The sequence below is a fragment of the Esox lucius genome, chromosome 15 (assembly GCF_011004845.1).
Source record: "Esox lucius isolate fEsoLuc1 chromosome 15, fEsoLuc1.pri, whole genome shotgun sequence".
Taxonomy (NCBI): Eukaryota; Metazoa; Chordata; class Actinopteri; order Esociformes; family Esocidae; genus Esox; species Esox lucius.
The window spans coordinates 21,130,038-21,145,106 of record NC_047583.1 but is presented as its reverse complement, the minus strand read 5'-3'; the positions used below and the strand labels follow the sequence as shown (position 1 = coordinate 21,145,106).

The 15,069-nt window shown below is 39.6% G+C and overlaps 2 protein-coding genes across 2 annotated transcripts; both read left to right on the top strand.

Moving 5' to 3' along the window:
* Positions 1–262: 262 nt before the first annotated feature.
* On the top strand, positions 263–1,443 carry nkx2.9 (NK2 transcription factor related, locus 9 (Drosophila)). The gene is made up of 2 exons (XM_010898637.3): positions 263–521; positions 850–1,443. Exons 1-2 carry the CDS (start codon positions 374–376, stop codon positions 1,410–1,412), a joined length of 711 nt encoding a protein of 236 aa, XP_010896939.2. The 5' UTR covers positions 263–373; the 3' UTR covers positions 1,413–1,443.
* An 8,412-nt stretch (positions 1,444–9,855) lies between these two features.
* Positions 9,856–12,403, top strand: nkx2.1 (NK2 homeobox 1). Its single transcript, XM_010898619.2, has 2 exons — positions 9,856–10,426; positions 11,166–12,403. The coding sequence occupies exons 1-2, from the start codon at positions 10,060–10,062 to the stop codon at positions 11,846–11,848; spliced, it is 1,050 nt and encodes a 349-aa protein (XP_010896921.1). The 5' UTR covers positions 9,856–10,059; the 3' UTR covers positions 11,849–12,403.
* Positions 12,404–15,069: the final 2,666 nt, after the last annotated feature.

Below are 15,069 nucleotides of genomic sequence, written 5' to 3'. Positions count from 1 at the left end.
ACAATTCCTATTATCTGGTCACCACTTTTCACGATACGGGACGAATCTGTAATGATGACGAGTGTTTCCTTCGGCCATTGTTATTCTTCTGTGCGTTCATACCTACCATCATTGGATAACAGCACTTGAATCATTCAGGTACTTAGCGTCCTGAGGAGGATATATAAGCGGCGTGGAGTACTGTTTATATAAACACTGCATTGCCACACAACCACACACAGGCAGGGTGTTCTACGTCTTTCTTGATTCTGAAAGAGCGCGCGTCCCTTGAGTGGATACATCGATTTTACTCCTACGACAACGGCAACCTCTCCATCGTTCATATATTTTGGATCGATTTTACGGAAGGAAATCTGTTTTTTTCCTGGACGCAATGGCTGTTGGTGCCAAGTTCAGTTTTTCCGTAAGGAGCATCCTGGATTTGCCTGAGCATGAGCCTGACACTGCGCAGACATCTCCAATAGACTCACGCTCAAGCTCCCCTTACTCATCCTGGATGGACAGCGACCGAAGCTCTCTCTGTGAGTCCCAGAATTTTTTTTGCCTTGCTTTCATTGGAAAGTAATTTGTGGTTTGTAACATTGTTGTTTTATGAGATTATTTTGGTTCGTAAATAATTAAACCATTTAATAATTTGATGGATAATTATAAAATGAAGCTTAGTCCTAAATCCTGTGATTGAATATGTTTTGATTTTTCCCTTTTATTTCCAAATATCCCAAAATTGCTTATTAACCTTAAATCTTAAATCTTTGGAATCATTCTGGTATTTAAACTCTGTACTTTCGTGAGTGTACAGTGTTTATTGGTCTATTTGTGAAATAAATATTTTTTTTTATTATTTCTCAGCTTCAGATGAAGGCAGTCCAGAAACCTCTGCACACTGTACAAAATCGGACAAGTGTTCTCTGGACTCTCAGGCGGAGAAGAAGAAGCGCCGCGTTCTCTTCTCCAAAGCCCAGACCTTCGAACTGGAAAGGTGCTTTCGTCAGCAGCGTTATCTTTCTGCCCCAGAGCGCGAACAGCTCGCGCACCTACTTAGCCTGACGCCAACACAGGTCAAAATCTGGTTCCAAAACCACAGGTACAAAATGAAGAGGTCACGAGCAGAGGTCGCGTCACAAGACATACTGCAAACGCCAATGTTGCGCAGAGTTGTAGTTCCCATCCTAGTTCGGGATGGCAAACCTTATCAGGCCTGTATCATTGATACAGATAAAGGAGGCTGCCTTGGACCGACCACATCCCCGGGTACACCCTTCAGTTTGGCGTACCAGTCTAACCAGCATCCGACACCTTTCGCTCTGTCTACCCGATACCAGCACTTCGCTAGCCCAGCAGCATCCAGACATACCTTCGCTTGGAGAGACTTTCTGAACGACTCAGTTCAGTTCTGTTCTTTAAAATATTAACCAAAGGGACTATTCGTAGATACAAACTTAAACCCACATAGACTGTTTTTAGAATTCCCTTATTTTTCGACGTACTTAAGTGTTAAACTCTGACTAATAATTGTATATGAAAATTATTTTGCACATATTTTATTTTTTATATTTTATTAAATGTATTGCGTAATATTCTGACAGGATTAAAGTCGTTATTAGAATATGGTAAACTGGTGGTATGCCTAAGGACATTCCATTCATAAAGTTTTGTTCATCCAATTGGAAAGGTTACTTGCTCATGTTTAGTTTTTTCTACATGTAATAAGTGTTTTCTGTTATTGTTATAAATACACCAATGAATTTTTCAATAGTATGAGGGAAATTCAATGGATCACTTTTGTCTGGAAAGTTGAATGTAATAAGATTTGGGGTGAATGTTTTGTGCTTTTATAGAATTATTAATAAATATTCTCTTATAGATTTGGACAAATTGTCAATTTTCCCAATCTGTTTATGCAACCTAACAACAGAATAACGAAGCTACGGTACAGCTTTATACTGAGTATCAATGGACAGAAATGTTTACACAAACTGGCTAATACAGCTTCGATAGAACTACATAGGCCTAGATGCCTTGAGTTGAGTGTGTCAGATTGTTTTAATAGAAATGACTGAAATGCGTAGTAAGATGAAGGAATACGCGCCATTGTGAGCTTTTATTTAATGTAAAAAGTTAAACTTTTGTAACAATTCAAACTATTTAGTCATAACCTACAGGTAAAACCAAATTGCATCTTACCAGTGCGTCTTGTAATGTAATTATGTTAGTAAAATGGAGAGAAAGGCTTAGTAAAGGAAACTTGTATGGAACGAACCAAGAAAATGTAAGCTTTTATCATGTATACAGTTTAGAACTCTAAAGCTGAACAAATGCAATATCACAGTAAAGACTTGTTTTCACTGAGCATAACAAAACATGGCAAACATTCGCCTATTCCGTTCACCCCCTTCCCTTTCTATTCTTTTAGAGCTCTCGCGCTCTCTTGAAACAAAACGCTCAAACTTCGGCGTTATATTAAAACAAGTATAATGTTACAAATGTTACAAAACGGTGTTTTGATTAACAATGAAACCGAAGTAGATCTGTAGGTCTAGTTCTGGGCTGCACTGCCATGGCCTTATATATATACACTAAAAGATAATAGAAATAACAAGTTATGTGGCAATTCATGTGTTGCACATTTCTTTCACCACTGGTTATTGGTATATTACATTTAGATATCAATTTAGTATGGGCCCATTAACTGTACCTACTCATGAGGAATCATAAGAGTTGGTTCCTTAATATTTGCTCCTTGAAAATAGTTAAATCTCTTTTGATAGGACAAATACACCGAAATATCAGATTTAAATGTAACATTGTAGAATCTATATTGTAAGTCGTCAAAGATCCCTGACTTGGACTCTGTGTGGGGTAAAACAGTTCACTTAATTCTCCCTCCTCCTTGTCCAGTTCCATTAATAGAAGTGAAATATGTCTGAGGGCCGCCTGGAATTGAAGATGCGGTGCTATTCTGGTGCCATGGCCTCGTTTTCCCGTTTTCACTGCCCTTATGATGTTGTTTGCTCGTCCTCCGACCCAGTAGCGCATCGTCCCTGTCACCTGGTCTATTGTCCTCAGCGCTCCGACCACCTTGTATCACATATGGAGGGGACTGGCTGAACCCCTCCGCGCGCTGCATCTCCCCTTTAACGCTCGTTTTGTGTGGTTGTCTCCTGCTGAATGGACCATTGTCTGTGCTCCAAAAGGGACCTAGACAAAATCCTTAGTGTTTCAATTCTCGTGATGTTTAATCAGTGCCCGCGACAAATTTATGAGGTTTAACCGCACAATGGCGTTTTAAAACATTGTGAGGTTTTAAGGGTAACAAAGACTGGCTTTTAGGATGAGGTTGCTATTGGTTTTCTGACATGGGTTGTAGAAGAACGACCTCTCTGAATAGGATGCTTGGTTTGTTTGAAATTCTGCATGCATCCAGTCTTACTCTTTCTTGACTAAACTTTCAATTTCTGGATTACATTTGATTCAAATTGCTTTCGAAGGAATACAGCTGCGATTGTCAACATATTCAATAGGATGTTAACTTTGGCCGGTCAGGTTTTCATATAATTTCTATTATTTTCAGTATATTGACTTTTATTCAAAATACATGTTTTGTAATCATTTACTATCAAAAATTAAATGTACAATTTGGTCTTTGTTCCTACAAGCACCAGCATTGAAGCTATTGTTGCTTGTTGTTCTGGAAATTCACTGTTTTATTTGGGAACCCCAATGCCTTTCATCAGAGAGCATTAGAGGGTCATAAGGGCCATGTGACAGTGGAAAACAGCTCTTACCCACAGTGGATCAGAGGATGAAGTCAAAGATGCCAGCTTAAGGGATATCATTTATTATACAGTCCATTGTTGGCATGAATGTGATGTTTAGTTGTGATTTAGCGGTGATCTTTGCTTAACTTTACTTTAATTTTACCAACACCCCCCCCCCCCCCCCATTCAGATCATGGCAGCTCAAGTATACTTAATAATTATTGACCCAATAGTGGAAATGTGCATTTTCAGGCATTTACTGTAGCTCATTTACTTTGTGCGTCCTCTGACCTTCCCCATGTTGATAACTGAAAAAAGCACCCGGATGTCATCGCTAGGGGAGCCATCGTGTGGATGTTGAGCAAGATGGGCGGGCGCTGAGTGGTGTTGAGCGTGATGTTGACCCGGACGGACCGGCCATGAGTAATGTTGAACCGGATGCGAGCTGGGTGACTAACGTTAAGCAGGAGAGACAGGCGATGAGTGATGATTCGCTAGATGCGAGCCGGGAGAAAGTACCTTCTGGACGGATAGCAAGATAATGGCTCACTCAAAAATCTATATTTCCCATTTTTGAATGTCACAAATTTGTCACAAATGTTTTTTTATAACATAAATATACAGTTATACTCCAGGTGAGATAGGAGACAATATTTAATTTCCCTTTGTAAATACGATTTACCTCACAATTATAGTTTAAAGATTGAGTGTCGTATCAATTGATTATATACACTTATGAACAGATAATAACCGCTCTGTGATGACACGTGACAACGATTACATAATTGGTTTCCTCATGTATGTTAATTATTTCAGTATACCAATAAATGTTGTATTTACAGTACCAGTCAAAATGTCGGACAAACCAACTCATTAAAGGGAATTTCGTAATTTTTTCCACATAGGACTACACTGCTCCAAAAAATTAAGGGAACACTTAAATCCCACATAGGGTCTCGATGAATGATCAAAATCTTTACTGTGCATTGTGTCATTCTTTGAAAATAAAATTAGGTAACAACAGTCAATGGAAACCAAAATCTCCAACCGGATTGAGGGCTGGATTCAAACGAACACCAAAAATCAAAGTAAACAATTTAAATATTCGTTCCAAATTGCATGAATTTCATAACGGCAACTCGTATAATTCAGAAGTGTGTATGGACCCCACCTGCCTGTCTGGGTGTGTTCCTGCTGAGACAGCAGAGAGTGTCCTGGGGGATCTCCTCCCAGACCTGGATCAGGGCATCAGTGAGCTCCTGGACAGTCTGTGGCGATATTTGGCGGCATCGGATGCATGAAGTCCCAGAAGTTCTCAATTGGATTCAGGTCTGGGGAATGTGAGGGCCAGTCAATGGCAATCAATGCCTTTATCATCCAGGAATGGCCACATGAGGCCAGGCATTGTCCTGTACCAGGAGGAACCCAGGGCCCATTGCACCAGCATAAGGTCTGATGATGGGTCTGTGGATTTCATCCTGGTACCTAACAGCAGTCAGGGTACCGTTGGCTAGCACGTGGAGGTCTGTGCCACCCTCCAAGGATATGCCTGCACAGACCATTGCTGACAAAGCAGTCATGCTGGATGATGTTGCAGGCAGCACAACGTTCACCACAGCGTTTCCAGACTCTTTCACGTCTGTCACCTGCTTAGTGTGAACCTGCTCTCATCTGTAAAGAGAATGGAGCGCCAATGGCAGACCTGCCAATTCTGGTGTTCTCTGGCAAATGCCAATCTAGCTGCATGGTGATGGGCTGTGAGCACAGGTCCCACTAGAGGACATCAGGCCCTCATGTCACCCTCTTGGAGTCTGTTTCTGATAGTTTTGTAGGTCATTTTGTAGACCTCTGGCAGTGCTTCCTCTGTTCCTCTTCGCATTAAGGAGCAACTACCGGTTATGCTGCTGCATTGATGCCCTTCTACGACCCTGACCAGCTCTCCTGGTGTAACAGCCTGTCTCCTAGTATTTCCTCCATGCTCTTGAGACTGTACTGGGAGACACCGCAAACTTTCTTGCGATGGCATGTATGGATGTAGTAGTGACAAGGACACTAGCAAAACTAGTGAAGAATCAGTCAGGAAGCACAAGAGGAGAGCAGTTATCTGTGACCACCACCTGCAAAACCATTTCCTTTTTTGGGGTTGTCTTGCTGTTGCTCTACCTGAGCTGTTAAGAATTACCAATTTAATTCAAAATGTCAGATTGTGGTAGACTGTTAAGTTGCTTAAGGAAAATAAAAATTATGCATTGTCAGTTAGTTATACATTGTCAGACAGCCATTTACCATAAATTGTATGTGATCTCAATGTAGAAATGGAACATTTTGATGTTGATTCAATATTGCAAAGATATCAACGAATTTTGTTGATTTGGCATTATTTTCACAGCACGTCACTTGAACAACTTCGAAGTCTTTAATTTCGTGTGGGTCTGCAATTCCTCCGCTAGATGGCAGGAAAACACATGGTATTTATTTCTCAATCCACCAGTCACCACATGCATGTATAGCAGTGATAATGACGTCCAACACTTTTTGGTTAATGTACCCTCGACTTAAATTGACTCTGTGCTGTGTATCGCTGAGTTACCCCCTCTTATGCATTTACTATCCACACTAGTCTCATGAGTCTTAATACCCATTATTGGAACAAAGGATACGGAGAGTCACACTTCATAAAAACTTTTTAGTAAGCTTTTTAGTAATGAAGCCGGTTAGGACCTGTCCAGGACCTGTTATTTATATATAAAGAACACTAATTTGTGACTTCAGGGCAGGTTATATAAACTTGGAGTGCGGGGGGCAATAGGTTTATGTTGATCTTTCCACTACTGGATCATAATCCTGTTACACAATTTCAAAATTAATATATCGGTATATGCATAGCCTATGCTATTCTCCTTCTTGATATTCCTTTTCAGTGTAGAAGTATCCATGACACCCCATGATCGATCAGCTCCCAAACAACTATGTGAACATTTAACAAAGGCTGTGCACCACTTCAAAGTCTCCTCTTTATTCCGGAAGAATTAGCGAGCATTTTGACTAATTAATCTTAATTGACCATAATTACCCTGTTCCAGAACAAAGATCTTGATTAATTTAGATAATTATGAAATCCTTTTGAAATTCAACAGTAAAAAAAAGGCCTATATCCCAAAGGAAACGCGTTATGATGCTAATTGCAAGTAATTACATTGTCGGCCTGAAGCAGCTGCATTATGCTGTAAGATGCGCTCACCTGTCATTGAGTAATAATTTCGGGAAGCACCCCAAAGGCATATGAGACGGTTTCTTTTCAAAAGTGTTTATCCTTGACCTCCAGTGAATAATAATGGTTAAAAAGTGAACTACTGTAAATGCACAAATGCTTGTATGTTGTGCTCTATACGGCCATTGGGGATATGTTGATATTGAGATGTATTTGATGAATAAATTGTTTACTTGTAGGTAACTTATGTGTGCCGTTGCCGTGGAAACTGTTTTTGCTTGTTATGGTCCATTTTAGCAATAATCTTTGCTTGCGTAATTTGTTCTTTATGCTTTGATCTCAAAGAGCGGTTTGCAAGTAATTGTGGTATTACGCACGTATCTGTTTAAGAGTTTAGAATCGTCTGACAAAGGCAGACTCAAAATGCGTAATAAACCTTGTATCCCCTATGTTTTAGCATGTTGTGTTATTGTGATATGATATTTACAACGTGGTTATCGTTCACTGCAACCAACAGTGGCACATTGATTCGTACCACTTTGGTTTATTTCAAAGAGTATTTAAAAAAACTACAAAAGTTCACACTATTTAAAAACACATACCAGACTGACATACAGTATATCTATTCAACACGTGTTTCCCATCAATACCACCAGAAGACGCTGTCTTGCTGTCTTTCTTCAGTCCAAAATATAGCTTTTTCAGAACAAATATATCATATATAGGCTCTAAAAGAGGACTGTTCTAGCCTGCATTCAAAGAATAGACATTAAATCGAATACTGTTTTCTTATCATTTATAAAGACCGATATTTATTTCCAATGTACACTGCATATTCAGTGCAGAGTACTGAAAGCACTCTAAAAAAAATCTAACAATTTTAGCATTTGCCAGTCCCTAAATATCTAGGAAATTACATATATAACAGGTCATCTGGAACGTTCGATTTTTGGCTTTCCACTAAAAAGTTTTCTTAAAAACTGACTTCCAAAACAGCATAAAGGCTTGCATACATCTACACAACATCATGCCCTCCGACTGTGAAAAGCCCAATGGAAGAGAAAGATTACACCGAAAATCCCTTGACTATAAATATAGCCTATTATTGATATCCTAACTAAAATGTTACCTCCTGACATTTGACCAAAACTTGCCTAAAATAACCAAAAATAACCGCATGTCACATCATAATCACTATAATAGTTTTTATTATTTATAGTTCGTGGTTTCAGTGACTATTATAAATTGTTGAGTGTCAAGAGATACAGTACATACTGCTTGTTTTATATGTTATAGTGATGAATTACATAAAGAAAAACACAATTTGCCTGAAGTAAATTATGATTATGAAATAAGTAGATAATAAAAATACAACTGGTAAAAAAAAGAGAGATAAGACATTTACGTTAAATGTCTTGATTACATGGGGAAACGGCAAAAAAAAGCATGCCAAAACTTTTTACAAATAGGATGATAGTTAAAAATAATAAAACGAATTTGCATAGTTTGAGGAACTATTCTATTATTATAAACATTATTATTTTGATTTGTATTACTATTATTGTTGCTTTTATATTCCGCCCATAAAGTGTGCAATGTCCTCAATAACAGAAAAGTTTAAGCGACAAATACCTACACATTTTGATATATATTTAATACCGAACAAAATACTTTACGCGTGAAAAACAGAGCTAAGCCTAGAGCAAATATTCCTTCATTTGACATGAAAACTGTTTGTGAAAATTCTATTTCGCGCAAGAATATAGAACACTTCGTAACGTCAGGATTGCAGCCTGGCTCGTGGTGTAACATATAATCATTGGAAAAGCGAAGGGAAACCACCCGTATTTCACTTTTACGCAATGAAACCTGATTGAGTTTAACCATAATGGCTTCTTGAGGAGGCTCACTGAGGAGTGCTACCTGGCGTGTTGTTGTTCTTCTTGCCTACTGCAGCATAAGGAGAGTACAGGTACTTGAAGGCCGTTAACTTTACCTGAGAGCATCTCCTGAAACGCATTTTCTTTTGACTGGGTCCATGGGTTCCTGATCTGAGACGATTGGAGCATCTGAATTTTGCTTTTGGGCGACACGCTGCTCTCACATTTCTCTCTCTCTCTGCTCGCGCACAACCAATGCTATCAAATATAAAAGGGATTAATCATTCACGCGCTGCCACTTAACACGCGGATGTGTATTTATTTACTTATACGTCTTTTTTCCTGCCTTGTCGCAGAGAGCAAGTGCACTTTTGCATGTTTGAGTACGATGCGAGCATAATGCAAACACGTCTGCAATCAACCAGAAAGCCTCTTACGCCCATTAAAAGTCACTAGTTAAACTCAAGCTTTTCTCAGAGAACAGGGGCTGTCTGAAATGGCACACTATTCCCAATATAGTACACTACAGACGCAGTTAAATATTCTCAAAAGAAGCAGGCTAGTGAATAGGGCGCCCTTTAGGAAGTAGCCAGAGTGGGTTCTCCAGCTCGGAGACTCTCAAGTCGTCTAGGCCCCTTTCATCAAGAGGTCCTCGTAAACATCACTACAGTTAATAAAGTGCATTGTGGTGCTTGCCATGTGTCCACTGCTGCCATCATAGAGCTGCATGTTTGTCAACGATAACATAACGCGAACTGTTTATTACCAACATGCTTTTACTAAGCCGCATTTATTATAGCATTATATAGTATACATGTACTTTCATTTAGCTCGCACTGTAGCTTGGCCAATACGTAAGTCAAATAATGCCTTTGGGTGAAACGCGGGTGCAAGGAGAGGAGGATATAGCTGCTTTGTATTATTGCCCTAGTTCGCGATGCCCCGCCTCTGATGCTAGGCTTAAACCTGGCACCCTGCTAAAACAAACGAAAGCCAGCAGCACCAAGATCAGCCCAGCTCAGCTCAGCTCCCACTCAATGCAATTAAGGCGGACTTCAGCAGACTCTCCTGCCGTACAGTACGTGTTCAGCAAGGATCGACGTTGAGTCAACAGGAACCAGAGTGTAAGAGAGGGGCTTTGGTCCAAAAAAAACAGAAGGAGAGATTGCCTAGCCTTCTAATTTCTCCCCTCTCCACTAGCCCCAGAACAATGTCGATGAGCCCTAAGCATACGACTCCTTTTTCTGTTTCCGATATCTTGAGTCCTCTTGAGGAGAGCTACAAGAAAGTAAGTATGGAGAACAACAACTTGGGGGCGCCTCTTGCGTCGTACCGGCAGCCGCAGGTGTCTCAGGCGGCGATGCAGCAGCACCACATGGGCCATAATGGGACAGTGTCTGCGGCGTACCACATGACGGCTGCTGGGGTGTCCCAGCTTTCACACACCGCGATGGGGGGTTACTGTAACGGCAATCTGGGGAACATGAGCGACCTGCCACCTTACCAGGACGGCATGAGAGGCAGCGCCACCGCCACTGGTTGGTACGGAGCCAACACCGACCCGCGATTCTCCACCAGTAAGTGTACCTTTTATTTTTGTCTGCATGAAATCGAAAAGATGAGGGTACAGCTTTTGATAACATATCATCAGAAAAAAAGTGTCTACAATAGAGTCATATGCGCTGGTCTGCACTCAAATTAGTCATGGCATTTCTCAAACTTATTGGTATTGTTTCCAGATAGTTTTTGCATGAACGAGCCCCTGATTCTGTTTCATGGAGTCACCCAATTTAATGACCCAGTGTTCGGTTTATTATTCCAATATTATTTCGTTAGTTTATAATTTAGTTCTTTATAAATTGGTTCTCCAAGCCAATGTGGATGCTATTCTGATTTAGTTAAAATTGTCACTCGGTTTTCTAAAATAACACTGACACCTGTTGCTGGTCTCTACATTCTACAGAAGATGTCATGCACCTGTCATCTGGGGGGTGTTCGAATAAATTATTTGCCTATTATTCATTCGATTGCAATGTCGGCTAAATTATTGCAATCAGTACAAACACTTGCATAGAATATATAATTCAGTTCAAATAAGCTACACATTATGGCTGGGTAATATTTCAGTAGGACACACTTTAAAAGGAGACACCTATGATTTACATGAAAAGTTTAAAGGCTTACAGATTTTATATTCAATTAATTAAAATGTTGTACTATTATTCCAGAGTTAAAATATATATTTTTGCTTAATTTATTTTTTCTCGCAGTTATTTTCATGATTAGCCTATCTCACTGGCCTATTTCTGCTTTCAGTCTCCCGCTTCATGGGTTCTTCCTCGGGCATGAACATGGGCAGTATGGGCAGTATGGGCAGTATGGGCAGCCTTGGATCCCTCGCGGACGTGGGCAAAGGCATGGGCCCGCTCTCGAGCACCCCAAGAAGGAAGAGGCGCGTGTTGTTCTCTCAAGCTCAGGTCTACGAGCTTGAACGGCGATTCAAACAACAGAAGTACCTATCCGCGCCAGAGAGAGAACACCTGGCAAGCATGATCCACCTCACTCCGACCCAGGTTAAAATCTGGTTCCAGAACCACCGGTATAAAATGAAGAGGCAAGCCAAGGACAAAGTGTCTCAGCAGCAGATGCAACAGGAGAGTAGTTCCTGTCAGCAGCAGTCCCCTCGGCGGGTGGCGGTGCCGGTGTTGGTGAAAGACGGCAAGCCGTGCCAAGGGAGTGCCCATACTCCAACCACTACTGTCCAGACCCACCACCAGCAAGGGGCAAATGTAATGATCATGTCCAGTAACGGGTCAGGCCTAAGCCAACACCAGGTTCAGCAGGTGGTTAGTGCAGGTCACTCTCCAGACCTAGCACATCATTCGGCCAGCCCACCATCTATTCAGACCCAGGTTGCTAGTCTTTCTCAGCTGAACTCGAGCGCTGAGTACGGGACCGCCCTGCAGTGTTCTGCTCTATTATATGGAAGGACATGGTGACAGCAAGACAAACTATGAACACAAACGAACATACAACACTGCTGTCGAAGCATTTGCTTTCAAAATCGCTCCACAGACAAACAAACTGTACTTTGTGTACATTTTCAAACAATACCATTCGGTGCATTTGGTTCACGCTGTTCTTCTAAAATGTAATTTACTATTTTGGAAAAGAAAAGAGAAAACATATTGGATATGCTGAGTCTGACAGCAAAAGGAGAAGAAAGACACCCGAGAGACGAAGTTTCAAGGATATGCGAGTTCAACACTCGCTTTGAAGGTGGATTTTTATTTATGTAAATTATAATGAGAAGGTTTAGGCCTAGAAAGCCAGGCTCGCATCAAAAGGTCATAGGCCTACTCCTGCGTGTAGGTCATTGAAAAACTGTGGGTGCTTTTCAACTTTTTCACAGAAGGCTCTGGTTTATAATAGAATTTAATGTAAAACGTAGCTTGTATATTTCTGTATAATGTTTCAATTGAATATATAGTTTTTAGCAATATGTTGTACAAAGTTTTTATCGCTTTTGATGGTTTGTTGTTGGTTCTTTGAGTTCCATCAGTATTTGTACGTTTTGTTTACCTGTAACTTATATAGATATTTGACTTAAATACAACCAAACAGTCCTATTAATAAATTATGGAAATAAAATAATTAAGATAAATTCATTGAAATTGATTTCTATATTGTTTCAGAGAAGAATGCAAAGACACCTTGACAAATTACTTCAGAAAACGAATAATTATTGTCATTATTAGTAGTGGTAGCAGTATAAATGTAATGGTGTCTATAAGTTGTCAATTTAGTTGGCCTTAATTTATACTAAAATATTTTCCTGTCTTAACTAACCGCACACAATAATGTGTTTTAAGCAATGCTATGAAAACCTGTTTTTTGACCGGACTCAATCTCGACCCCAGTTCCAGGCTTTTTGGTCATGTTTGTTATAGCTAATGTGAATAATACACAATGTCCTCTCTTGCACTTCTTCTAACACGCTGCGTCTCTCAAAAACTATTGGCTAATTGTGAACACAGTATCTCACTTGGATCACGTTGAGCAAACTCAGCACAGGCCTTTGTGTGCCATCGGCGTTTTAACGTTCTTGTATTCCCGGCGGTGCGCCTGTGTTTCTGTTTCTGGATTGGGTGAGTCAGTTAGGTGAGTCAGTTAGGTGAGGTCTCGAGGTGTTCTTTTTAACAGTCGAGATCAAACACGCGCTTACTCAATGGACGCCTTATCGACCAAATCCCTGCTCAAACAAATGTATTCTTCTCAAATAACTGTGCAAGACAAATCGTTTCTTATCAGATGCACTTTTATCAATAATCAATCAGTCAACCGGGATTGAAAGGAAAATAGGTTGCCCACCCCCACCACCACCTTTGTTTACGTTTTGATAGGGTTGATAGTTAATTTGAACCTATAGGCTTTGCACCAAAAAGTTCATAGTTTACTCCATTGTTCCTAATCCATACACGTCTTGATCACAATACATTTTTTAATCAAGATCATATCTTCCTTATTTTTTGTGCACAATTCTATACTGACATGTACAAGAGTGACCCGAGCCTAAATGCTATGCAACTATTTTCTCGTATGAAGGATGGGGACTAATATTATTCTGTAAACCCAGACACGTTAGTATCTTTTGCATGCAGAGTGCAAGAAGAAAATAACATAGCCTACTCCAGAATATAGTACACGTTTATTGTAAAATTTAGAACTAATAGTACATTTCAAATTAATTGTGTTGAAGGACTAGCTGTGTGTTGTCTTGCACTTTAGCTGTATTATTAGTATTTATTAAGTTTATGATTAAGCATTTATTTAACGGGCCTATTAATGAACAATCTCATATAGTAATCTCTAGATATTACATTTGAACTACATTAGGACACTATTCCATGTGGCCGATTGCAATTGCACTATATTATTTTAATTTCACGAGTTATAACATAGCCTATTAACTATATGATCTTCAAGGTAATATGTTGTAAGTTAATTTATTTGACGTCCATTTAAAATTATTAAGAGGCTGGCCCAATCATTTTAGTTCGATATGCAAATTAAAGATTTTGCAAAATATAGACCAATATAACCCCCCCCCCCCCCCCCAATACTTTTTTTCTAGTTTAGGCTATACTAGGCAATAGTAGCTCATTTGTTGCGTTTAATGAGCTCGCGTAGGAGTTACACGACTAAGCAAGTATCCTACATCTACAGCCTACTAACATACAATTCATGGTAAAACTTCCAATGTAGTGTTGTGCAAGGATATTTTCAATAATGTGCATTTGACCTGAAGGCAATATTAGTTTCATAGCTTATTTATTTTGAGAAGGATTTAATGACACAGGTTGCAGCGTTAGGCTACCGCAAGCTATTGTTAAAAGCACGCGGGTTGTCGCAATGGAGTTTTTGAGCGAGACCTTAGAAGGAGTAGTCTCCCATTACAAACGATGCACCACTGGCTGTAACCCCAGGTCATTGATATATCTATTGGCTAAGTTACTGAGGCCCTAAGCAAAACCTATTAATATTTTATCTTCACTTTTTCTACTTTATCTCGCTAATGTTTTGAATAAGCATTTGAGCTTCGTTTTAGAGATTTAAAAACTTCTCAAATAGACAAACATTTTACTGTAATTCGAATCAGGAATCAGAAATAGGCAAGGTAATTACGTCCAGTGTATCGCGAGCCTATACGTCAAACGCGGCAGTGCAATGAGTTAAATGAGACATTGATTGTAATGGCGCTCCAAAACTTTCAATTAAAGTGGGTTATAAAATCAATAGAGCTTTCCGTCGATTACTTTCAATATTAGCCTACCTATACTGTACAGTCCGATGTGCTCAGTGGTGGTAACATTTTATGTTTAATATAAACTTTCTACATTGTTCTTTTTTGCGCACCTGCTATGTCAAACCCTTTCTTTGTGGAAGAAAATATAAACTTTTTAATTATTTAAAAAAACACTCTAGCCACCAACACTCTTATCGGTATGTTTGTTCTATGGCGATGCCGACGTCCGTTAAAAGCATACATAGATAACTTTTTTTTTTGCTTGCTTGCTTGTTTATTCCATACATCTGCAACCAGCATGATATAGGCTGTTTAACATTACGTTAGTACGCAACTTTATTGCTTACAATTGTGTTGAGTAGCCAATACATGCCAATTCATTGTCCATTTCAAAACATAATTATTTGATATAGG